A 26,579-nucleotide genomic window follows, 5' to 3' on the forward strand; every position below is an offset into this window, starting at 1 on the left:
AATGATGATGATAAATGCAATAGTATAATATTAACAAACATCCTAAGAAAAGGAATATTAATTACCCTATAGATAAATAAGTCTCATTTAGTTTTAATGTTTTCAAAGATCACGGCCCCTCGGAATTTAACATATTGCTATCTGTGTTGGTCAAAAATTAGAATTATAACATCATTCTTTTAAATCAGCCGATCAAGTGAGAGACCCATCACGCTTCCAGCCCTAAGGTGACAATTAACGTTTAGTAACGTCATTAGACTGCTTCAGCCGACGGCCGGCAAGAAAAAAATTTCCATTTCAAACAGTTTTAAATTACTTTTTCTTTGTTTTTCTTGTTCTGTGTCTCGTTTTTGTTTCTCGAATTAAGTCTGTATCGTTTTGTCTTTTGACAGTTATCAGTAATTGGCCAGCGTTTAGGATGATGAAGGCAGGTTGTAATACGGTGGCCTTCCGAAATGATCATTTGTGTCACCCCTATCGTCCCAAATGAAGCTCGAGAGATCAACATAAATTTTTGGAAACCAAGGGAAAAGATCGGTAACGATTTGGACGATGGAGAAACCTTCCAACGTTCGGATGTACGACCGCCCCGATCATCTCGATCAGTACTAACTTGGTGCGCCGATCAGGATGATGCAACACTGATCAAAAGAACATCAGTGCTTGAACTTCCCGAGTCGGCTGCATAGAGGACAATTCTTTCGTGATCGTTGCTTTGGTCCAAATAATCTACAAGCTTCTGTGTAAGGCAGTTTTCAATGTTGAGTCGGGGGACGTCCCCTGCTAAACAATATACAAAATACGTAGGAGACGACGCCAAGGACTTATCGTCCTAATCCGAAAAGACAAGAACATCTAACCATTTGCAAATGTCACAGCAAAGGCAGCACGTTCCCCTCAGTTATTTTAAGACCCTGAGTGTTGGTACGGTCTAGGGCTTTAACCCTTGACCTTCCGTAAGACAGTGCGGCGCTCTACAACACCAGCTTTCTAGGCACGGTTGATAGCCGTGTAACAAGCATGAACACTTTCTGAGATGAAGTCGAACCCCCAAGGCTGTCTACGTTTAATAAAGTAATGTAAACTTACATCTTTTCATTATGGAAAAGCAGTTATTAACGGAAACAACCACAGCAACTGCAGGTCAGTTCAAGATTGGTGAGTTTTATTCCTTTGTTTCCCAGTTGGGGTATTTCGAACAAATCTCATTTGTTTGAAGCTCAACTCTACGCAAAATTCTGTGGACTTTCCATTCAGAGGACAGAATTCAAAACGACTAAAATACTACATACAGAGTCCTCAATTGTCTCACGGCCAGTTATGACTGACTGTGAAGTTTGGGATAGAGGAGCATGGTCCAGCAGGATTTTGGAAAACGTTCGGCAAAAATAATCCAAGAGTTCAACAGTTTTAAATACAAAAATTGTTTTAAGAATGACTTATCTTAAATAAAATGACCTCTTGAACTGGTAACAAAGGGAAATAGAATTCAATATGATACCTATACACTAGATTTGATAAAGGGAACGAGAAATGTTTTCATCGTCACCTAAGTGATGGCTGTTTTAACACTAAATCCGTGATCTTCTCCAGTAGTTCTGTTATGGGACTTGTCAGGGGAAACTTGCTGGAAAGTTTCTTCTTTACCACTGGCTTTCTGATGTAATATCTGCAACATTTATGAGACAACAAAAAATATTGATGACAATGATTCATTAGAGATTTAAAGGTTCACCTGTCTAATTTGCCCTTTCATTTCTTCTGCCCCTAATCATTTACTCTACGACAGTAATTGAAATGTTTATCATTTATGCTTGGGCGTTACAAAACAAATCTTCAAATCACTTAACAGCCTGTATACGTTTTGTTTTGTTTTGTTTTTGGATTTGTCTTGTATGTTTTTCAGTGTTAATTTTCATGTACTTGTTTTAAGACAGTGAAGTAAGTTTTTGATTACTACCACTCCGATATGTCCCCTCTCATAAACCTCTGAATAATTCCCCCGTCCTCGTCTGCAAGCCTTTGTAATTGATAAACCTTCTAGAGTATCTCAAAACGCTTACTATAAGTTATCAAATATTACAACTGCAACAACAATTGCGGGAAAAATGGTACAAAAAGATTTTTTTTTTGACTCGCGCCACGAACTACATCGAAAAGGACGGACTGTTCATAGTCTACTGCACTATCATACCTAAATTCCTCTGCGTATCCAACTCGGATCTGATTTGCAACCATTGTACCATATTCCAGAAAATTATTGAGCAGGTAAAGTTGTCGGTAAAGAAGAACAACTTCGGTGGGAGAGAGATATCGGCCAGAAGATGATACTAACAACGTTAAACGTTCCATGATTCTCTGTACACAATATTTCTGAAAATAGAAGGAAGAATATCAACCTTTGATTGTGAGACGCTGCTGTTGTCGTTGGATTAAGGTCGTTCCTAAGATCCCTTAACCCTTCACCATTCAGATTGACCAGCAGCTAATTTCTCCCAACATTGTCGGTGCTAAATCAAACATTAAGGTCACGAGAATAAAGGATAATGGTTGCCGACTGAATGAGCGCAAAAAGAAATGTAGAAAGAACGCTCTGGAGAATATGCATACTGATGTTGTAAAAGTTTTATGGGTTAAGATACCCACTAACCAACGTTAACAGATGTTAGTAAAAATCTACCGGCGTTCCATCACTAGTTCTGCTATCTGATTGGCCCACTTACTCGCCTGTAGCCTGAAAAGGTGCGTTTGTAACCAAAATGAAAATTGAAAAAGACGAGTCTGTCTTGTTTTGACTTAAAAGTTTTAGATGACTAGAAGAAGCAAACTGTAAAGCATTTAGAATATTTCCGTTGCTCTCATCAACCATCAGGTGACGTGAATTTTGTGTTCACAATTTAGTTGCTAAATTAAATTGGTCATGGTCGCGCACTATTGGAACTTTGCTTATTTTAAGTCGGTTGGGTATTGTCGTGTTCTATTGGAAAAGAAACGTTGTTGAATTCGTCAATTCCTCAAATTTTCTAAGTGGCAGCAAACCAAGCTGAAACGTTTCCTTTAAAGACACAGATTGACCAAAGTATGAACAAATAGACCGTAAATGTCAATCCCCGCCGTAAAGAAGGAAAACTGTTTTTTGCACGTTCCGAATAGAGCGGGTAGAAGTTTAGGAAAAGTGCCTTTCGCTACCTCGAAACGAATTGCAGTTGCATAAACTTTAAAATATTTGGTTAATCTTTTCGTCCAATGATATTATCTCAATTTGTATTTCTCTTTGTTTCAATAACTCTTGGAATGAGCATTCTTTTCTACATGTTTGCTTCTATTTTGCCTCAACCCGTTGACTACCATGAGTGACCGAGACAGAATTTCTCCTTACAATGTCAATACAACATCAAGCAGACAAGTGATGAGAATAAAGAGAAGTAAGTCCGCAATGCGTACATGTGTGTCTTACACAATTTAGCTGCTTTTAGTGTCTGGTGTCATAATGAGCTTCTTCTAGCTAATAATCTGATTATGGTTAGATAGTTTTCAATATTTTTCTTGCTCATCGATAAAAAACAAGATAACTAGCAAACAATATAGTGCTGAAATGTTCATTAAAGATGAGGGTTGAGGGTTAATTGCCAAATTTTGTTGTGGAGATCTCATTTCGACAGCAAAGGTTACACTTGTAACATGAAGATTTTAGGTACTGAAAAAAACCTCAGCACTATATCACACGGTGGCCTGATAGATTCAGTCATGATTTGTTTACGTAACAAAGTGGAATTGGGTTCTGAAGTTTCTAGGTTAATCTTCTCTTCCAAGGCAAGTGATGTAAAATTAACTCCAGCGAAGCATGATATGAATATTTTTGGCATTTTGTGTACCAGTACATGAGGAACACTATATAATCTACACTAGAAGCCACTGGGAGCTTGATTTGGTTTGAATGTGACTAGTTTTCCACAATACATACATGTAAGCATAGGTTTTCATTTATTATAATTATTTTATTTTGGTTTGATTGTATTTTCAGTAAACGACACAGAAAAATTCAGTTAAGGTAGGTATAGATATGGGGTTGCAAATGGAAGAATTTCAGGGAAAAAAATAGGTGTATAACAAGATCAGAACACAAGCAATATTTTAATGAATCATGTGTTGAGTAGTACATTACACTGACACTGCTAATAAGTTCTTTACCCAATAAGATTTACAATTTTACCGGGAGGTTTATTTGACAGAAAGTTTATTATAGATAGAATTTCACCATAATAGATTTCAGGAACAGTAATCAGAGATATGATGACACAAACATAACAGGGTTCAATGTACAGGTAAGCTAGTGCACAATAGTATCATGATTTAAAGTATCAGAATTTTTAAGCTTTTCTCATTATTGAAATTGTAATTTCATGCCTGTGTGGTTCCCAAATTCAAGCTATGTGGAGACATGAAATGAATAGGTGAACTTGACATTGTCATGTAAATGGTCAACTTGACATTGTATCAAAATTTGCTTTCAGCTAAAATCTTACTCAGGAATGCAGTTTTGTTATTTTTTTTTCAATATACCTAAAATTTATCCAAGCTTTTGTTTATTTTGGTCAGCTAAAGGGTGCATCAATCAGCACAACCTCCTTTGTATAAGTCTGATTGGTTTCCAGTGTGATCTAATTAACATTTGTGACTCAGTTTTGCACTAGTAATACATGGAAAAGGCATCTAGCTGTTTTCAGCCAATCAAGAGTGTAATTTTTCAAGTATATCAGTGTTGCGATGAATTACCTTAACCCAAATAGACTACCGGTATCAAATAAATAACTTGGATCATGACATAGTGCAGTTTACACTTTGTGTAAGCCACACAAAAGAACTAGTTAGTTGATCCAATACCAAATTCTCAGATCAAACATCATAAGAATTGTTTGGCTGACAGTAATGAGAATTACTAATGAGATCATGGGAGTGAAAGAGTTAAGGAAGGTTTGTCTGTGAATTTGAGATTTTTGAGGTCATATAGATTGAATTTAAACACTCGAATCACCTAAAGAGCCTGAACCCCTCAAACAAGCAATTTTTGAAAGACCAAGCAAAATACTTGATGTCCTCAAGTGAAATACTTACTGCTTGTTCTTGAGCTTCAACAATCTTTATGAGTCAAAAAATGTTTAGGACATTGTCTTCTACTGAAAAGCAGTTGGCCTGAAATAATAAGAAACATAATCTCATAAAGGTATCATAAATTCAGTCCAGTTACTAAACATTGTTCACTATAAGAATATAAGGATGAGTTACAAGGTCAACCCTGCATCAAAGTTAACAATGAGTGACTAGCACCTGATTTCTCCTTACGATGTCATCCCTGAGTCATATATTAGAGTCACGAGAATGTAGGAAATGATCACCAACTAAAGAAGCTCTTGACTGTTTAACAAATTCTCCTTGTCATGTGCTTAGGAAACGTGTAAAGAAACAAAAATCTTAATAAACAACGCTGCGCATAACATCCATATTGATATTCTCCATTTCTCTATACATCTCCTGTGATACTGGCAAGGAGAACTTGTTTGACAATCAGGAAGTCCTTTTGATAGCGATCATTTCTGTCATTCTCAGCACCTAAAAGTTCAATTTAGGGGAGGTAGTTTCAGGAGAAATGAGATGTTAGTCAGGAGTTAAGGGTATTCAAACCTAACCTGATGCAGAGCACACATCAGTTCAAACAGAAGCGAAGTAGCATTGTCCAGAACTTCTCTCAATAATTTATCAGTCTGATAAGAAACAGAAAGTACATTATATATAACTGATAACAGCACATGTCTCATTACATTTTTTGGTACAGAGGCATCCTTATGAGAATTACTTGGTGAGAAATTATTTCTAGAATTGGATTCCTTTAAGTCCCATGCAAAGGTGAACAGGTACTGATACTTAAGTATCCTGGTGCCGATGTGGAGGTCCTGCCTTCTAATGAGAACCCAGGAGTCCACATACAGAAAATCACCATGAAGTGAACCTGCAGAGGATATAAATGGTGGACAACACAAGAAGTCCCTGGGTTTTTAATAAAGAGCATCTGCAACACATTATGTTTTATTTTTTTTCGTTAACACTTCATCACCCAAAAGGTGAGGAGTCACTATATAGGATGGGGTCTGAGCCCGAGTTGGCTCAGCCATGCGCAGTTTAGTAGACTTACGACTTGTTAGTTGTGTCCTTGCTTATTTTGTTTGTGATACAACTAGGATGGACTGTAGCAACAGTGCACCCTTGTAGATGTATTTGAAAACAATAACCCTACAGTGCAGGTCAGAGTAATGCGAACCAAAACATACGCGAAAAACGCGTCAGCACCAAACGCATAAACGCGTCTGCGTCTATACGCATATGCGTCAAGGACGCGTATAGAGCAAAGTCATCAGTATGTATGAGCTGGCTCATTGTTTTTTCTATTGTTTATATCTTATTGTTTTTTTAATGGCCTGGCATTCTAAATTTAGTTGAAAGATCAAATTAACGTGGCGCATCGGCATGTGGCGGACGCGAACTGCTAAATTCGTTGATCTCTCAAACAAATAGTAAACTATTAGCCAGTCTTATGTCAACAGTAAACGGGTTTGATAAAACAATTTGTTGCTGTTTCTGAATTATCTCTTTACAGCTTGTAGAACCGAAGATAAAATTTTGCTTGCCGCGACGCTGACAGTCCGGTTTGAAATCTCAAAACCTTTCCCAGAATAAAAATTTAGATTAATAAAACAAACATCGAATGGCACCGTACTCTCGATACCAAACAAAAATCTGAAAAAATTAAGCTTCCAAACTGAACTTACATGTAGAATAAGATTATAAACAGAGTGAAAAGGTTACGCGTTGTAATCATCACACATGAAGTTAATGCCGCGAAGCTTTTTCGAGTTTCGTAACCGTTGCAGAACATTACGTGCGGGGTTTGGATTGAATATTTTTCCCTTGGCTGACTACTAGATCATCTCTGGATCCTACGAAAACCAGCAGGATTTTCGTTCGCGGTCCTTGCTTCTTATTTATTTGGAGTAACCATTTGCCGAACTGGCTCGTTTCCAAGAAAGTGCTAAATTTAAGAAAAACCCTCCCACAATCTTCAAAACAGTCTAATCGCGAGAAATAGTCTTGCGTGGAATGTTGTGTGACATGATGATTTCTTTCGGCGTCATAATGTCTCGCCATGTGACAAGATCAGATTTATGTTCGAACTTATGCTAATTTGTTGAACACGTGAACTCGAAAAAATGTTTTTATCAGGTCTCTTTCAGCGCAGAAGTGATACGGATTTATACAAAAGCCGTTCGAAGAGATTAAGATTCTTTTTCTGAACAGATCGACAGTTTTTCAGAACGGATTACCTAAGCCGATGGAACGCATGCAAGTTTCTTCTGAACCGATAGCACAAGCCGTTCGAACGCGGGTTGATTTTTTTCTGAATGTATTTTCCAAGCCGTTCGAACGGATGCATTTTTTTTCCAGAACGGATGATAAACGGCTAGTGAATGGAATTCCGTTCGGGAAATTCAAAAGAGGTCAAAAGAGGTGTGATTTTATCAATCTATTGTTTACCTTTACAATACTGAACATTCGCTTGCTAAGAAAAGTAATTTTTTTTGCGCAGCGTTAAAACTTCGATTCAAAACATGGTAGTTTGCTATTTAAATCACCTCTTTACGCCCCATGAAGCTAGAGATTTGAATGAAATATATAAGTCTTATCTCAAAGGCTGTAGAAATGGTTAGGCTTTGTTGGATATGTATTGGTCATAACTTTTACTGCATTTTGTGGCTCCTAAAGGAGCCGTTTGGTTCGGGGTAGACCTCAGTAGCCTGAAGCTTTTCCCTCTCGCTCAACCACTGCTGGGAGCACTTTACGTAGGTGTCCAATATAACGCTGACATTTTTCGGGTGTCACGGTGTCCCAGAACCTGTGGATGCCTGCGACTAGTTCTCCTTTGTTTCCTTTGTTTACTTAAGAAACAGAATATCAGACACGCGTATTTAAGTATTTAGAAGTTTTAAAATTCAATTTGTAAAGAATTGTTTGTTTTTTTTTTATAAATCGAAAAAAAATGCATGTAAACTTTTAGTGGATCAAAAAAGTGTATTTATATTTATTGTGTTGACAAATTTAAAAAACTCAAGCTAATTTATTTTTTTTTTAATCTAATTCGATTTTGTGAAATTTACTGAGACTATATAGACTTTTGGCGATAAATAATATTAATTCTTTCTTCTCTCTCGCTCTCAAATCACTTTGGTTTTTCGGCAAAAATTGATTTCGAAATAGATTTTGTGGTACTAAATTTGTGTATATTCTCGATCTTTTGCGCGCGCCGCGATAATTATAAAGAGGGAAAGAACTCTGTTACAAACCACAAACCATTCTAAAGTCATGAGCGTTCTAGCAAAATCCCGCCCACTTTTGACGAGGAACAAAAACGTGACCACTGCTGATGACTGTTTATCTAATGTAAACATTACGGCATGCTTCATTTTATGAAGTTTTGAAGTCTTGTCTTGCCTTGGAACAGCCACTAAAATAACTGATTATTTCTTTTCTGAACGGATAGGTCGAGTCGTTCAAACGGAGAACCTTTCGAAGGAAACGAAGAACAAAAACGTGACGACTTAATGTAAACATGACGGCATGCTTCATTTAACGAAGCGTGGCGAATTATTATGAAGGCTTGTCTGGTTGGAACGGCAGTCAAAATAACTGGTGTTAGTGTTTCTTTCTTGAGCATATAGCTCGAGTCGTTCGAACGGCTGATTAATTTTCTCGAACGGATGATGAATTTTTTAGGACGGATAGCTCGAGGCGTTCGAACGGATGATGAATTTTTTTTATTAACGGCAAGCACTAGCCGTTCGAACGGATGATGAATTTTCTTGAACGGATAGCTCGAGCCGTTCGAACGGATTATGAATATTTTAGAACGGATAGGCTTGAGGCGTGTCAATCCACTTGAACGGCTTATGAACGGCTATCCGTTTAAAAACGGCTAGCCGTTCGGAAGGTTTTCACGTGAGAAGTCACACATTGTTTACATCGGAGGTAACTGAGAAACGAGCGCCTTAAGCGAAAGAGCGAGCGAGATTCATAAATTCTAAGTAATATTAAAGAATACTTGGACGTTTGAAACGCTGTTTGGTTCAGTATTAAGTCTGGGTTTCTTTATCCAGAACAGACAATTCCTTTTTCCTTATAAACAAGCGACGAGTCATTTGTGAAGCGAGCAAGATTGGAAATATGATAGCTTACATCGGCGATAACTGAAAAGCGAACGAGCGAGCGAGATTCATAAAATACAAACTAATATTTAAAGAATACTTTGACGTTCTAAACGCTATTCGATCTAGTAGTGAATGTGGGTTTCTTTTCTCAGAACAAACAATTCCTTTTTCTTTTCTATATAAACTAGTGACGAGGTATTTGCAAAGCGAGCAAGATTGGAAATATGACAGCTTTCACTGACGTTTTCATACTATGCAAACTTTTTTCTTGTTGGCGGCCGCATTTTCAAATAAGGATATTTCTTTATTTTGCAAAACACTGCCGCACAAAGCACACTTAGGGCCATGAATAACAAAAGAATAGACGCACGCAGCACTGACGCGTATCTGACGCGTCAGAAGGGACCTTAAGCAGCAAGACGCGAGACCCACAACGCGAACGTGATGACCGAGAGAGTCCTGGAACTAGGACGCGGTCGTGTGCATTACCTTTTTGTCCTTAAGCTTTCACAGCAAACACGACGCGAGCTTCAAAAAACCTCTTTAGATGTGCTCTTTTCAAGAAACGAGAGAAGCGCTACTTTTAGCGTTCGATAGCGGAGTTATTGATGAAAAAGAATTTGTGCTGTTATACGAAGAAAGTACCTCGAAAAATCCATCTTTTGGCTACGAAGATTACGAGAAGTTTGATTTGAACTCCATCGATCCTGCAACGTGCAAAGCAGACTTCAGAGTTGAAAAGAACGATCTTTTCATGCTTAAAGAAGCATTAAACATCCCTGACCGCATAGTTTGCCATCAAAGATCGATTTGTGATGGAATGGAAGCACTCTGTATGGTTCTCAAGCGCCTTGCCTACCCATGTCGATACAGTGACATGATACCTCTATTTGCAAGGCCTGTTCCTGTCATAAGTATGTTAACAAACGAAGTGATCGATTACATCTATGACAACCATCACCACAGAATCACAGCATGGAATCAAGATCTACTTATGCCTTTAAAGCTTGAGGCGTATGCTGCTGCAGTTCATGATAAAGGTGGTGCACTAAATAATTGTTTTGGTTTTATAGATGGAACTGTGAGACCTATCTGTAGACCAGGAGAACACCAAAGAATAGTTTATAATGGTCATAAAAGAGTGCATGCCATAAAATTCCAATCTGTTACTTTGCCCAATGGAATCATTGCTCAATTATTTGGCCCAGTTGGTAAGTGATAGTATTCAAAATCTTTCATTCATACATTTTCTTTGATTTTATATTTTTTTGTGCTTCTAGTTTTATTGGTTTAATAATAGTTCACTTTAAGTTAGTTAATGGTTCACATTGTTTTAGTAATACTGTATTTTTATTTCTACTTTTCAGAAGGAAGAAAACATGATTCTGGTATGCTTGCAGATTCTGGGCTCCTACAGCAGCTAAGCCAGTATGCCTTTTCTTCTACTGGTGACCCTATGTGCCTGTACGGTGACCCAGCTTACCCATTGAGGATCCACTTGCAAGCTCCATTCAGGAATGCAGTGCTTACCCCTCAAATGCATTTCTTCAATGAATCAATGAGTTCTGTTCGAGAGTCTGTTGAATGGCTTTTTGCAGACATTGTTAATTACTTCAAGTTTTTGGACTTTAAAAAGAACCTGAAATTGCAGTTGAGTGCTGTAGTTAAATTTTACATTGTAGCAGCAATTCTACGCAATGCCTTGACATGTATGTACTTTGATGAAACCTCAAAATTCTTTGGGCTTGAGCCACCAACACTACAGGAATACTTCTCATGAGACTTTATAATGAGATCATTAATAAGTTTTGTACCATCTCAGTTTTTCTTTGAATTTAATGGATTTTTCAAACCAGTCTATTTGAAATAGAAAATCAATGGTTTCGAGTAGGACTAACCTGTAGTAGAGACTAATTTCTCTGTTTCTATTTTACTAGAATGGCTTTCCATCAACCAAGAAAAAATAGTTCGGCATCAAAAAAATCAACTCTTAATTGATATAGTTGAATAAAATCTAACCATAGTCATTCTGCTATAAATTTATTTGATTGGTATTTAAAATTTTAAACATTTCAATGTCCTGAAACTTAAACAAACATTTTAAGACACAAAGTAAAAATCATAGCCTGGAAAAATATAGCCTAAAACAATAAACAATATTTTATCAGTGCAAACTGGAACAGGAGATGTAATAAATAACTAAGGGATAATTTTGGTTTTCAATAAGACCATGATAATACACTTTTGAAATAAAATTGGATAAACACAGGACTTATTGTTCATTTTTGCACCATTCTTGACATCAGTGCCAACATCATTGTCTGAAATTCTTGCATCTTCTGTGCTTGTAGTTGCTGTTGTGCTAGCATCATCTTCATAAAATCATCATGCTTTTTTTCTTGTAATTCAACCTCCCTCCTCTTCATTTCCATTTCTTCCTTTCTGAACTTCTCCATAGACTCATTTTTTTCCCGTAAGTACATTAAGGTATCACTTCCATTTGATCTCCGCTTTTTCGGTCTTGTTTCTTGTTCTGGATTTTCATCGTCCTCTCCACTCTTTTTGCTTTTTCCAATCCTCTCCATAGCCTTGCGTCTCATTCCATCTGCTGTCAACCTATCATATTCTTTCTTCTTACACTTTACCTCTGCATCTGCATCATGTGCACTATCACATTCCCTTTCCTTTTCAATTAATTCTTCCACAATTGTCTCCCATTCAACCATATCGGTCTCGATACCTGATGCCTTTTCCTCGTCATTCAACTTTCTTTGGACTTTCTGTGCCAGGAAACGATACCTGTCCCTCACTGACCTAGCTTCCACCTTAAATTTGGGCCTTTCGATGGTCATCACGTTGTCTGCTATGACTTTCCACTTCTCGCCTCGCTGAGCTGTGCCTTTCTTTGTGTCAAAAGGGTCAACAGCGCGGATTTCCCTGCATAATAGGGTATCATGCTCCTCAGTCCAATGCATAGCATTTCTGTTTAGAAAAATATAAAACTTTTAAGCTTACAGAAACTTAGCATGACTACAGTAAGACAAATATTAACAATTCAAAGATGCCAACCTGAAATTTACTGCGTTAACAATTCAGACTCCGTATTTTACTAAAATCTCTTCAAGAGAAATCACTGTGTGACAAACTTTACACAGCAATGTTGACAACATGGCGGTAAGATGTGAACTCAGGTATATATCTCAATTTTACAGACGAAATACAGAGTATTTGTAGGATTTCAAAACTTATAACACACGACTTGGCATTATTTTCAATAACTAAGAGAACTTACGATTGTTTTGAAGTCTTTGGACGACTCGAAGAAGCAGTTGAAGATCGACTCGTGGAGGGCTCAGAAGGTGCGAACACTAGACTCATCTTAAACGAAGAAATCAAAGAATAATTTAGATCTTTACCATCTTAAACTGGCCAGGAATGTTGTTGAATGATTGTTTAATAAGTTAGTGGGCAAAAACTTAGTCTTACCTCGTTGAAAGAGTTAAAAAACCGAACACGTTGTCCCACGACGCATAGTTAGTAGAGGGGACTGGTTAGGAAACGCGGCAAACTTCAAAGGGCCGGCCTATTGTCTGTCCCCTGAGCTTCGCTGGAACGTCACGTGACCAATGACCCTGCACAGAACCAAAACAATATGAAGGACATGAACGACTTAATTTTCTTCGGCGACGATTTTGATGCCATATTGGAAACTTTGGAAAACGAGGAAGAATACAAGAGCCCTTTGTCGAAGCAGCTGACTCTGTAAGTCTTTTAGAAGCCTTTAAAACGTTATTTTCGCCCAAAAACTTTGTAGTTATTGATGCCTTTAGCAACGGCATCGGTCGTAGTACAACAACATATTTTTTTACTGAAAGTCTTTCGATTTTTAGGTTCAATACGAAGAGGGAATTGTTTGCTAGTTGTGCCAAAAGAAATGCAAGACTAAGGCTGGATTAAAAAGACATAAGACAATAAAGCATAAGGAGGAACAAGCGCGGCGAAATCAACCGACTCAAGAAGCCAAATTCACTGGTGAAGACTTCGAAGCGTTATCAATGAAAGCACGAGATAAAATAATTGAAAGAAAAATCTACCCTCAAAGCGTAAAAGAAGAGCTACGAAGATATACGAACTCGGATGAAGAAAATATGGACTTCTCAGAAGTAGAATCCATGTATATCCGTTTGGTTAAAACTGGGAATGCAGAACAATTCTACTCGAAGTACTATTCAAGAATAGACCTCAATTCAACAAAGATTTTTTGTGGGGTTGTCAAGTAATACGGCAACATTGCTTAGAACCAAAGTGGCTGATTGTTTGATAGCTTACAGCAAACAGAAAGATGAATCACCAAATCCCAATATCCCTACTAAACTGTGTGACAGAGATATGGCAGGGTTACAATATATTGGAGGATATGTTCTGCACAAGCTTTATAGCAAGGTGAACAATGTATATAATCCCACAGCACATACTGAACAAACAGCTTCAATACTGAAAGCTGGCAAAGTAGAAGATTTGCATGTTGCAGGGAGTCAAAAGCTAATTTCATCTTTAAACCGAGGTGGACTTTGGGTTAATTCTAAACAAGCTCAAACAATTTTTAAGAGAATAGATCATAATTTTAGGATTCTGACCTCAGGAAGTCTCCAGCTGAAGATTGACAATGTTAAGATAGAATCCAAATCAGCTTGTGATGTTCAATTGGTCTCAGCATATAACATTATGCTGTTGGACTCAGACATAGTGGTAGATAACAGCATTGCAAAAGCATTATTCATTTATATGTTACTGTACGGTGCTTTTCACCGGCCAAAGATGTTATACAGAGACAAAAAATTCAATGTAAACAAATGAAGACAAAAACACTACGAAAGGAAATTTGTAGAGCCAGCAAAGAACAAGAAAGGCAGATATAGTTAGAATTAAGAGCCTGCAACAATTTGTCAATAAGTAATTTATTACAAAAGATTAATTTGGTAGCTACAACCTGCAACATGTTAAATGTTGCTCATTAATGATTATTTTATAGACAAAAATGAGTATAAAGGCTATATGGTAAAAGTATCTAACATAGAGTAACTTATTTATTTTCAGCCAGTCTTCTCGCCACTTCTTGTATTCTGCGTTTCGCGGCGCCGGTAGCTTCCAGATTCCTTTACTTCTCCTACACGTTCCACAGCCAAATACTGAACAATTTTCACCTGGCATTATGTCCACTGACTTGATTAATGTTTTTAGCTATATTTTGAAGGTAAGATGTCGCTCGATCACGGAGAAAATCCAAATACATAAACGCTACGTGACTGTCGAAACAAGCCCGCGGTGCCATTGTGGATTTATGTGTGCAGGGTCATTGTCACGTGACCTCGATAAAATCGAACAATAACCTATCCGACTGAAGTTTGCCGCGTTTCCTAACCAGTCCCCTCTACTAACTATGCACGACGTGAAACCACACTGTCTGGCGTCCCAGAATCGCGACGACGCGATGAGACAAGTACGACTGGCTTCCGTGCGCATAACCGGAACTAAAAATTGACATCCGGTACCGCGTCGCCGTACCTCGCGTCCTGGTGCTTAAGGTCCCTAGAGTAGACGCGTAGACGCGTTAGACGTGCGTCAAGTTTTCGTCTGCGTTGTTCGCTTTATTCTGACCTGCACTGTACCTCTTGTTTCCTATCTCCCACTGTAAACATGTTCTTGTCAGCTCCTGACAACAACAGTTGAGCTGCTGGAGAGATACCAACTGGTTGCTGTGATGTGGTTAAAGGATGAAGAACAATACATTTGAGAAGATCCTTGATAGCTTGTCCTGTGTAAAAAGAAAGCACTTCAACTGAGCCAGTGTCTGGGAAATTAACAGAGTGACTTGTGTACAAATAATATTTTGACTAGCCTGCTTGCAGGCAGTAGTTTGTGTTTTAAAGTGCGAGATTCAGCTCGGCGAATATTCAGTCCAGGTTCAAGCTCTGCAAGGCCAGGAACATTGTGTTGTTCTTAGGCAAGACACTTTACTCTCTTCACCTCATATTGCTACGGAAACTGGAGTTAAGTGCCTACTGTACCTGAAGGGGCCTTGGAATCTTCCAGCAAAACATGTGATAAAGGTTGTTGTAAAGTAGTCACTTGCAATAATTAAGATGCCTCAGCATCACCAACTTACTTGTGTGCTTTTATGACTATCAATCGTGTGGATAGAATGTCTGTCTCACGAAACAGACATACAAGTGTCTTCAACAACACCACAAGAAAGCTGCAAATGATTAAAAGAGAAATTTCAACCAAACCTGAAAGTACAAAGTTCCAGAGGGGGATGAGTGGGATTTCCGAAAATCGAAAGAAATTACCGCACAAAATTTACGTCCAATTGGGAGCAAATAATTGTGCCAGGATAAGTGCTACTTTAAATGACCATATTTTTTGGAAAGAAAGTACTTGTATGAGTGACAGCAAGATTATTAAAAACAGCTGCTGAGGGCCCAAAATAATTTCCAAAGGAATAAAACTCACTTTGAACTCTTTTACATCTTATGGTCTCATTTGCTGTCTTCTTCGTTTTCTCACTGTCTCAACCATACAGACTAGACTAGACACCCTGTATCCCCCCTTAAGTTGGAAAATGGGGTCCACTGGGCCCTCTTTGACCAATTTCTTAGAATAATAACCGTCAGTGCAAAGCGCATTTAATTTGCCAAAAAAAAATAAATTCAACCGCTAATAGAACTGAGTTACAGGAGAGCAAATATTTTCTGTTCCACATGACCCAACTCAGCATTAAGCATTTTATCAACATGATTGTCGCTCTATTTCTATCTTCAGGGTTTGTACAGTTTTTCAGGCCAAAGATTCAAGGACTTTTTAAGGACTTTCCAGGACCCTACTTAGAAATTTCAAGGACTTTTTGTAATGACAATTTTACCTCAAAACCACGAGAAACAACTATGTTTTGGGTTTACCGATGATGCAAAAGAAAAGCAGATATTTTTCGATGTTGTTCAATAAAAAATCAAGGACTTTCAAGGACCCTAAACAAAATTCTTTCAAGGCCTTGAAATTGGCCTCCTGAAACTCAAGGGTTTTCAAGGGTTTTCAAGACGCGTACGAACCCTGTATCTTTCTAGTTTTAGTCGCAGCTCGCTTTTCCAACCCCTGCTCGCATAATCTCATGCAGCCCTCATAGGGATATTTTTCATTTGCCGCCACCAGTTTCCCCAGGCTTATTGGATTCAATATGGACTACCCTCATCCTACACTGCACCTTTCAAAAGTTGGAAGTCAAACTATAAGTAGCATCTTTTGTGCTCTTCGAAAGGTTCCTTTGTCGAGTTCATCACCTTCTTAGTAACATTGACAGACAAGAGCCAGCCATTTTGAAATGTAGCACCCCTGCTTAGTATAATTGTCACGTGCAAGGTGATTATAGCGAGATAGATCAAAATCCCTGACTAATCAGAGCGCAAAAATCTCTTTCATCATCAGTGTAATCATTCTAATTTTCAAAATGTTGCACAGAGCAACATGGGTGATATGAAAATAACACTTACTCAAGCTTATCCTCTCTATTGCTTCCTTTCTTTTGCGATGATTGGCTGCGGGATTGAGGCATGTATTGCTGTAGTTGACCCACCATGAACACAAAGAGATCTGCTGACTTAAGTTGAACTGCAATCAATATTTAAAGCCAAGGATCCAGAGAGGAAACCATAAAACATGTAGTGTAAGGGGGGCACTATGGTGCAAAGCCAATCAGAGAAGAGGATTATGTTCCACCGTCACCATACTGGATGCTATTTCAGCCATATAATGGGTTAGTTTGCACCACATGTTACAAAATACTCTTCTCTACTGGTCGAGCAGCACAGTGCCCCCTTATACTGTCAACTGAAAGCAAAGTCATAATTTAAAACACTGGGCTGTTATTCAGACTACCTTCAATGTCAACTTTATTGTTTACAGTCTGGTGCGTAAACATTCAAGGAAGTGCGATTGCAATGAACAAATTGGGAAGCATATTAGTGAGTATTCCCTAGATGGTACAAGTGCTTCAATGCCTTTTATGAGTAACATTTTCCTTTCCGTCCGATCTATCAACACCTCAGATCAAGCAAATCTACTGCTACTGCTCGTTATTCGATGAATTTGCACAGCGATGCGACATGTGTACATGTAGCAGGATAGCTTTTTTGACTGACGTGTAAATTTTCCATTGTCAATTTATTCCTTTTTCAAGCCGAAAAGTTCTTTGTTTTATACAACAATGTAACACATAGGAAACTTATAGCTCAGAACAACAAAGTCGCGCATTCGTTTTCGTCCATGCAAGCACAAAAAAAAATCGTTTGTGCATGTCTGACTACCGTGCATCTGAGCATATGAAATGTGTCTGTGTTGTTAACTTACATCTGAGTGGTAGTGTACCGTACCTTCTAAAAGTATTTTTTTCAGTTAAAACTCTTCTCTGCAGCCGTAAAAAGCTCCTGGATGAGAATAAATGTCTTCTCCATGATATGCGATTGAAGGATTTCTGTCTTCAGCTGATTAAACAGGGGCAATAACTGTGAACTGAAAAAGAATATGAGAATAACATTAAGGACTCAAATCTAACTAATATTTAGTAGCCATGAGCCCTCAATTTATAATTTTTTTTTTGCTGTGGGCTGTTTGCTCCACACAAGCCGGGTTCTCTTAAAACTGGACAGTGACCTGAGGTTAGGCAATACAGCTGCAAATTGTATTAGTAATAAAAATGCACCTGTTTTAAATATTAGCAAAGTGTTTCCTGAAGAGAGTGTTTACATGTACTTAAATGAAAAAGAGAACAGAATTGTACATGGGAAAAAAACAAAAAAAAACAGAACTCAAACAACAAATACATGTAAATAGATAAATCAGCATCAATTGCATAAAAGGAAAATCAACAATCAACTAGTGGTTTGACCAAGTTGCATTTATCTGACAGACCTTCTGTCCCCAACTTTTGAATATCAGCATGTTATTAAATAAATGTATGTAATACTTACTTGTCAACTTTGTTTGATCCAGTGGGTGAAGTTGGTGTGGAACTCCTTCGACCGTGACGGAGTGTAGATTTCTGAAGAGAGAGGCAATCAAAATTTATAATCAATTAACCCTAAAAATTATTTACGTTACAAGTGTACAACACTGGTATCATGTGCAAGAGATTTCTTTCTTTGGACCTAAGTTTTGACAACAAGATTCACATGTCCTGTCTGCTCATCACTTGAAGCTAGTAAAAACAGTACTGGTTAAGCCAACCAAAACACCTGACTAGTGTAACACCTTTACATGGCTAGTTTTTAATTTCCCCATTTTATCAAAATCCCTAGTTGAAAATCCTTCTATTACTGAGACTCTCGAAGAAAATTCAGGGCTCAACATCAACGGTAGCTAACTAGCCACAGACTAGTAGAAATTCAGTTTTGGCTAGTGGTGTTTGATTTCCACTTGCCAGTTTGGCTAGTAAAGAAACTGAAACAGTTATAACATCTAACTTGTCACTTGGCTAATAAGTTGAAAAGTTACTGTTGATCCTGAAATATGTTCAGCAGAAATTTGTTTCGACCCAGTTTTAAGAAGAATGGAAAACAAACTGTTACAAAAGCAGCTTTACATGTGTGAATCAAGTTCATTTTCAAAATGTGCAGAAAGGTTAATGCACTGTAATTTTTCTAATGCCAACAGTGTACTCATAGGAAATATAATCTGATTAGTTCCCAGTCTTGCACATAATCTGACAAAACAACATGGCTCCGCAATAACCTGGTGGCCCCTTATATCTTTATAGCTCTAAATTTCAAACTTATTGTAAGCCCTTGAGACATGAGGGTTAGTTTACTAAGACTACACAATGTACAGCGTGTAGCTCTTTCATGCGAAGAAGCCCAAACTGCCATAATCTGAACTGGTTGCTCATAACGGCATTTGCTGTGCTAAAGCCTGTTTTCCATATGTACATGTCGGGAAAACCCCTATGATTCCCATTTTCACTGTTTCCTAACTGTCCCAAAGTTTTCAGACAAATAATTATAGAGGCTGTAGAAAGTGGATGCTGCGCCAACACATCCCACAATTCTGTGATGATCAACAATCACTTGCTACATGTATATTTGGAAACTTCAATTTTCACTGTCAAAGAATTTTACAGTAATTTTGGCTCACTACCAGTCCTTCAGTTGCTTAGCAAATCAGTACCCTTGAATCACAGATATCTTTGAATTTACCGAAATGTTCGCAAAATCTGGGACGAATGCGAAACAAAATTATCAGTCACCATTGATTTTCCCATTTTTTTGTCTAAAGAGTTAAAGTTCAGTAAATAGAGCATGTAGAACTTTGTTAACACACATGATGCACACCCACACAGCTTACTAAAAAGGAGAAAAAAAAAGGACTTACCAAAATGCAATTGTTCCAGGTGCTTTTAAGATGCATATACATTGGTGATTTTTCTGAAAGGATGTATAAGTCCATTTCCATCAATTGGAATTTCTTGTTAGCAGAATCATTACCTCCATCATCAGAATTATAGTCCAACTTTTCCCCACTGTCTACAGAGCCATTACTGTCACTTCCGTAACGACTCCTCCCATATGGACCACTAGCGGAATCCACTGACTTTTGTCTGTTAAAACTAGTTGATGAATCCTGGTAAGAAATTTCAAGTTCACTACTGCTAGAGCTACAATTTAATTCATCATAGTCATTGTTAGTTCTCATCTACTGTGAAGCCAACGGTTTGTTTCTTCTTTGCTTAGCAACACTTCACGCTTTCATAGATGTTTTAGATTTAAGGTTACCTCCCACTTGGGGTGCTGTAACCACTCTTAAAACTGGAGAAGTACTGAGAATGGAAGATGATTGGAGAGCTAACTTCAATGGTGAGTTGTTTTCACCAGGTGGAATGGCTATCGATTGGCTTGATGCCATTTGCTTAAAAATCTTTTTGTAAACTATCAGAATGTGTTGGTTTTTGGTCTTCAAATCTCCTCTAAGTAATTCTGCAACATCATAAATCTAGAAGAAAAATGTATTAAAGGGCTATTCCACATGAGAGATGAAAATTTGACAGATTTTCAAATTCAAAATATGAGAGCCAAACTTACTTTTAATGAAAGCTTATACATAGTTCTATAAGAATCCAAATCTAGATTGGCAGTAGTGGACACGCCCAGGTTGTGTGATGCCATTGTTTTTGAGGGTTTTTATTAACCGAATAAGCCATTTTACATACCAATATCTAAATTGCTATATCTTAAAGAAATTGATTGCCATGAATCTGATTTTGAGATCTTAACTACCCACTACGATGAGCTTTTCAATGCAAAAAGAAAAAAATTCTCAAACATTTAATGTCTCAGACGCACAAAGACATAAAAAGTGTTGCGGACGTGACCTTCAGGGTATGATTCAGAGCAACATTTATTTAATTTCTATGTAGGTTCTCAACTGTTTCAGGTCTTATTTATGTTGCTCTTATTGTTAAGTATTATGATAATTGTGACACCCCAGCTTGCTCAAATTTGTTAACTATTTAAGAGATATTGGGTTGCGGACGTGACCGTTGCGGACATGACACATTTGTAAAAACCCAGAAAACCTCATAAAATTTTCAAACATGAGAAGATATGTTGATATTTAATGACAGCAAATGATAACTATAGACATATTATGATATATGTAAAGCTATCACTTTTTTACAAATTTCCAAAAATATATAAATGCCCTTTGACCTACAAAATGACCTAGATCATCAAAGTTTTCATATTTTATTTGTTATTTATTTCCCAATTTACAGATAAAAGCAATAAAAACAGCATTTTTACTTCAGTGGCATTACTCTGAACATTATTAGTGGTGAATGAAAAGCTCTTTCTTGAACATCCCCAAAATGTCACCTCCACAACAAACTTTGGTCATGTCCACAACACAACATCTTTATTCTTTATATACACTATTTGTTATTTATCTCCCAATTTACAGATAAAAGCAATAAAAATAGCATTTTTACTTCAGTGGCATATTACTCTGAACGTTATTAGGGGTGAATGAAAAGCTCTTTCCTGAACATCCCCAAAATGTCACGTCCGCAACAAGTTTTGGTCACGTCCGCAACACAACATTTTTGTTAATAAATCCATGGTAACAAGTAATTTCTATAATATCTTTTCAGATTTATGAAGCACAGTTACTATTGCATTTAGTTAGTATATGCAGTTTTTTTAAAAGGTTTTCAATTCACAGGAAATTTGAGGTAACCAAAAGCAATTCAAATCAATGGTTGTTTTAGGAGTCACATCCGCAACACACTTTGAAAAATTATTTTCTCTGGATCTCTAAGAGATAGTCAAAATCTTTTCTGGCAAAATAAAAGGTACTTCACGGGTAATTTTATGACATGACTAATTTCAATTCAAATAGAGTGGATCTGGCTTTAGGAGACATTTAATACCCAAATTTTGCCTCTAAATGTCACGTCCGCAATGTGGAATTGACCTAAAGAGTAATCATTAAATTTTTTTAAAATAGCCTGTTTTCTGATCAACAATTTCAAGGATTCTTTTATCACTTATTTAGAATAGTCCATCATTACTTGCAATTATTCAAACATAATTATTGTTTTTACTTTCTCTTGAGATTTACAATCATCTTGACAGATTAACTAAATCAAAACAAATTCCAAAGCTGGATTTTGCATAGGAAATACGAAGTGTATTACAGGTTACTCAGATATAGGAAATGCCAAAAGAAAATCAGTGTAGGCACTGAAGTTAGATTCTTCAAGTGCTGGATACCAGAACATTAATTTTTATGGATTATTTCATTTTACATATATCAATTTTGCAATTAAAAATGCTTATAAGAACAAGTCTCTGTAAGAATCAAACATCTTGGGAAATGAAAATTTTCAACCCCTCTTCAAACCTTGCAAGCAGTTAGGCACTCTGGGGGAATGCACAAAAATGTTCTTTTTAAAGATTGCAGCACTCTTGTTGCCACGGTAACAACGGCTGCTTGTTTGAGGCCTGGGGCCTCATTCCCATGCAAAAACATTTAAAAAAAGAGTAAAGTGTTGATTTCTGTATCTCAAGCTTAATACAACATTACAGATTGGTACTTCTTCCATTTATAGCGACATCATTTATCTTGACTTTGATACATTCAATTTACCCAGAGAGTGAATGTGAACACACCGATAGATTATTTATCTCGGTACAGTTTCGGTAATTTTTTTGGTCTCAGACAAACGAAGCGTGCAAGGATTGGAAAGAATATTATGTTATGAGCAACCAGAGGTGAGATATCTCACCTCTGGTTGTCATCTTTTAAAAAAATTGACCAGCCTTTGTGGAGGGTTGCTTGACGTAAGTACAAACATATCGTCTTTAAATCGTGTGCATACCATCCAGATTCCGAGTGCTGCAACTTGTTTCACGGGAATTTGAGCAATTTGACATCCTCTGTAGATACACTGGCTGATCTACTCGAAACTATCCCATCACCAGTCATTTGTCATAAACGTGTACGTTATCACGATGGCGTGACGCTGTATTTCTCCATAAAGTTTTCCTCGGTCGCTCCAAAGAAGACGAGAAATGGACATTTTTCTATATTTCATCAGATCTCCACGCATTCTGAAATAAAATAAAACCAAAAAACATGAAGAGAAGAGAAAGACTTTGGTTGAATGCGACAGAGCTGAATAATAAAATTGCTTACGTCAGAGGGTATGCGGTTAACAACGCGGGCTCAAGTGTCCTACGTCTAAAATTTAGCGAACCGGAAATTAATAATGGCTGACTTTTAAAACCGAGGAACTCTCATTTCGCCGAAGGCATTTTCCTATTTCCAGAGGTTTTAACAAGAAAATTAGTTTTTGAAAATTTTTAGGGGGTGTACCAAGTTTTTGGAGGTTGTTCTGTAAAAGAAAAGCGGCAAGGAAAATGACGCCTCAAAGCGGAGGATTCTCTTGTCTTACAGTAGCTGTATTAAATCATCCCCTTGGAGCAGATGTCAACATCACTGAGCATTTGTTTAACTCTCTGGCCCGGGCTGAATCTATTTACCCGAACTGTGCGCTTATTTTAGCCAGCGACTTTAACCGCCTCGATGTCACGCGGCTTATAAGGGACTTTCATCTTGGGAACGTGTCCACGTGAGATCCAAGCAATATCAAAATTTGAGTCTACATGGTACCCTCCAGAATTTGATACTATTTTGTGTACATACTGGTATTAGTCATAACCAGGAGCCCATCACTTGTCTTAGCTAACCGCCTCCCGGTTAGCTCAATGGATAGAGCGCTGGACTGCTGTGCGGGAGGTCGAGGGAGTTCAAGCCCTGGCCGGACCAACACTCAAGGTCTTGAAATAATTGAGGAGAATATGCTAACTTTCTGAAGTTGAAGAAATGGTTAGATATTCTAGTCTTCTCGGATAGGGACGAATAAATGGAGGTCCCGTCTCCTACAGGGTTAGGGGTAGGAAAGGTTAATTTTCCACGCACGAGATTACTGTGTGATGGATGTCTTCCCCTGGAGTGGGATGAGTGGGATTTATTGGGTGGACTACTCGCATGGTTCGCATATGTTCCGTTCTAGTCCTACCCTACTGTGGGAATGCATTGAAAATGGTTAGAAAAAGAAAAGTTAAAGACGTGTCAAATATATTTCCAACGTCCGAAGAGTTCACGAGATACAGTGGTACGAGTGAGAGGACACAATTTTAGTAAAATCGCATCATTGAATAAAATCTCGCATTCTGATTGGCTAACGAAGCGAGGTATTTAACATGGAATTGCGAGTTGAAAAGAGGCTAAGTGAAATTGTTTCGCTTCTACGTCGCTAAGAACAAAAACTATCGTCAAATAGATTGTTACAAAGTTTGGTTTCTAAGTCAATTTTAAATGTTTTCAAAACCATTCTCAATTTCTATTAAGAGCAAAAACAAAAAAAAGCGTTTTCAAAGTGAGCTTGAGGTTCTTCCTAGTTTTGAACTGAACTTCAAATTGTTGGAGAGGCATGAAAAACCTTATTCGCTCCAGACAACCCGAAAGCGAGAAAATCCTGTGAACACGGCCCAGAAAAAATAATCTCCGAGCTAATAAGTCACACCTACCCGGGTTCAATATCCATCTGCAGCCATAATCTTTTAGAAAAACAAGAAAGGATGTCAAGCAAGTTGGTTTGGTTTTTACTCGTACTACTACGACTGTCACAGCTACGCCAGCGACGGTCCACGCACTAAAGGCTTTGCAAGAAATTTATGTCAACAGCCTTGCACTTCCATCAGTAGTTGCCAATAACACAACATCAATGAATAACTGCATTGATGATCTAGCACTAAGAGTTCTAGGTGGATTGTTCACCAATGTATCGTTCAACAATTCTCCAGTGAATATCTCTATCAACTATTAAACTTTCAGTCGAATGCTTACCCCAGCGATTCAGCTAATAGCAGTCGCCTGTAGTGAATTTCTACAAATAAAAAGATTAAATTTGTCACTTTTCATAAAACACTTCTTTGTTTTTAAAGGAATAAAAAGATCGATCAATACAAGTAGTTGCACTTCAAGGCTCTTACCTTATACGCTGTGTCTATGTCCTGCAGCCGAACAGTGTTTTCAAAATACTCCGTGTCCGGCAGTCAATTCCTTTTTTCATTTTCTGTTAATAATAACAAAGCCTTCTTTATATGGCTGAAAACTTCACTATTTCCACCGCAGTGTGAGCTTTTGTGAGCTCGGCATCCGGTATGCCGGTTTTCATAACTTTGAAGCTCGCTGCGAGCTTCCGGACAGGAAATGGAAAATACTCCGTGTCCGGCAGTCGAATATTTTCCCGAATATTAAGTCATTACACTCTATCTTCGAGCTATACCATCCTAGGCGGTGTTAGTTGTTTTATTATTATAATTATATTTTTCTTCTTTTTCTTTTTATGAATTTTTTAAAAGCAAAATGCTTCCTTCGTTTGTTTTCCTCATTATTTCTATCATTTTGCAAGAAGAAAATCGCGTGAATGTTCAAATACATGCTGTTAGCTGACTTACCCTAAGGAAAGAGGATGGGCAAACAGGGGTGGGGTGGGGAGAAGGTAAACACTTTAACTCCCAAGGTCTGATTGTTACCTCTCCCCACGAAGTGCTGCTTACAGGGGTGGAGTGGGGGGAAGGTAAACCCTTTAACTTCCAAGGTCTGACTGTTAACTCTCCGCTCCAAGTGCTACAAACAGGTGTGGGGTGGGGAGAAGGTAAACCCTTTAACTCCCAAGGTCTGATTGTTACCTCTCCCCTCTAAGTGCTGCATAAAGGGTTGGGGTGGGGAGAAGGTTAAACCCTTTAATTCCTAAGGTCTGATTGTTACCTCTCCCCTCTAAGTGCTACATATTTCTTTGTAAAGTGAATACAATAATTCGATGTTATATTGATATAACAACTTCGAATTTCTACCTGATGAGTTTGAGTATTCTCATTACCTGTTTCCTGGATAATGTATGCATATTGTTGGGAGAATTTTCAAAGTAATCACTTCTGGGAGTTCAAGTTAACCAATCTCTCTTCCCCTTGGTTACCTTTTTTAAAAGGACTAAATACTTAGAAAACAACAACAGTAACAGTACGTGGTTGGTATGATGCGGCGTTTCGTCTTCACAAAGACTCTTCAAATAATTTCGGGCATTTTCAGACAAGATCGTTGAGCGTCGCGCTCTGAGTCTCGTTTGCAAACATCTGTTGATACCTTGAACTATGTAAAAAAGACTGTACTCTTATGAAATAAAGACCAAATGACAGAATTAAAGAGCAAAATAGAGAAAGGTTCTGTTAATCTTTACGTAGATATGTTTGAAATGTTCCGTTGCTGCAAATCTCATGCAGTCAGTTCTGCGTGTTGCAATTACATTGGCAAAGGCACAACCAATCTGTTGTTTTGGTATGTATGTCATGTTGTGGTTATGTCCCTAGTATAGATGTATACAAACCTTCAAAAGGAAAAATTATTGAAGTTTTCAAATTAAACGTTGAACCAAAATATGCAATGACTTTTATACCTTGGCTACTCATCATTAGATATTACAATCTAACTAATATGAGTGGAAAAGAAATACTAATAACGCGCGATTTTACAAATATCTTGCGATATTTGGACAATTGGCTAGTTTTGGGTGTAATAGGACTATATGCAGACCAATCCGGGGATAATCAGTTAAAAAAAAAGAGTTGAGAAAAGCCTGAATTGGACACGGCTTACAGCCTCGTCCAATTTGCGTGTCAGAGGAATGTGTTGAAAATTGTATGACACGTATTC

At 37.7% G+C, this 26,579-nt stretch overlaps 2 protein-coding genes, 1 long non-coding RNA gene and 1 pseudogene across 4 annotated transcripts in view; 2 read left to right on the top strand and 2 right to left on the bottom strand.

Annotated features, from left to right (window-relative positions):
• Nucleotides 1-993: 993 nt before the first annotated feature.
• LOC148731085 (uncharacterized protein C12orf56-like) overlaps nucleotides 994-26,579 on the bottom strand; it is a 29,027-nt pseudogene continuing 3,441 nt past the window's right edge. The window contains exons 3-13 of the transcript XR_016001185.1: nucleotides 22,678-22,909; nucleotides 19,674-20,291; nucleotides 18,278-18,348; nucleotides 17,681-17,819; nucleotides 16,802-16,908; nucleotides 15,413-15,510; nucleotides 14,924-15,069; nucleotides 5,688-5,762; nucleotides 5,116-5,193; nucleotides 2,195-2,373; nucleotides 994-1,669 (exon numbers count right to left, since the gene is read on the bottom strand). The product of XR_016001185.1 is annotated as an uncharacterized protein C12orf56-like (transcript). The remainder of the gene's footprint in view (nucleotides 1,670-2,194; nucleotides 2,374-5,115; nucleotides 5,194-5,687; nucleotides 5,763-14,923; nucleotides 15,070-15,412; nucleotides 15,511-16,801; nucleotides 16,909-17,680; nucleotides 17,820-18,277; nucleotides 18,349-19,673; nucleotides 20,292-22,677; nucleotides 22,910-26,579) is intronic.
• Nucleotides 9,650-11,525, top strand: LOC148731086 (uncharacterized). Its single transcript, XM_088760014.1, has 2 exons — nucleotides 9,650-10,465; nucleotides 10,622-11,525. Exons 1-2 carry the CDS (start codon nucleotides 9,802-9,804, stop codon nucleotides 11,032-11,034), a joined length of 1,077 nt encoding a protein of 358 aa, XP_088616140.1. The 5' UTR covers nucleotides 9,650-9,801; the 3' UTR covers nucleotides 11,035-11,525.
• On the bottom strand, nucleotides 11,073-12,777 carry LOC148731087 (uncharacterized). The gene is made up of 3 exons (XM_088760022.1): nucleotides 12,741-12,777; nucleotides 12,547-12,632; nucleotides 11,073-12,236 (listed from the first exon to the last, which is right to left on the bottom strand). Exons 2-3 carry the CDS (start codon nucleotides 12,630-12,632, stop codon nucleotides 11,534-11,536), a joined length of 789 nt encoding a protein of 262 aa, XP_088616148.1. The 5' UTR covers nucleotides 12,741-12,777; the 3' UTR covers nucleotides 11,073-11,533.
• On the top strand, nucleotides 12,789-14,701 carry LOC148731088 (uncharacterized). Its single transcript, XR_016001184.1, has 2 exons — nucleotides 12,789-13,016; nucleotides 13,145-14,701. It is a non-coding gene; the product is annotated as an uncharacterized LOC148731088 (long non-coding RNA).

Source organism: Stylophora pistillata, chromosome 5 (assembly GCF_964205215.1).
Source record: "Stylophora pistillata chromosome 5, jaStyPist1.2, whole genome shotgun sequence".
Taxonomy (NCBI): domain Eukaryota; kingdom Metazoa; phylum Cnidaria; class Anthozoa; order Scleractinia; family Pocilloporidae; genus Stylophora; species Stylophora pistillata.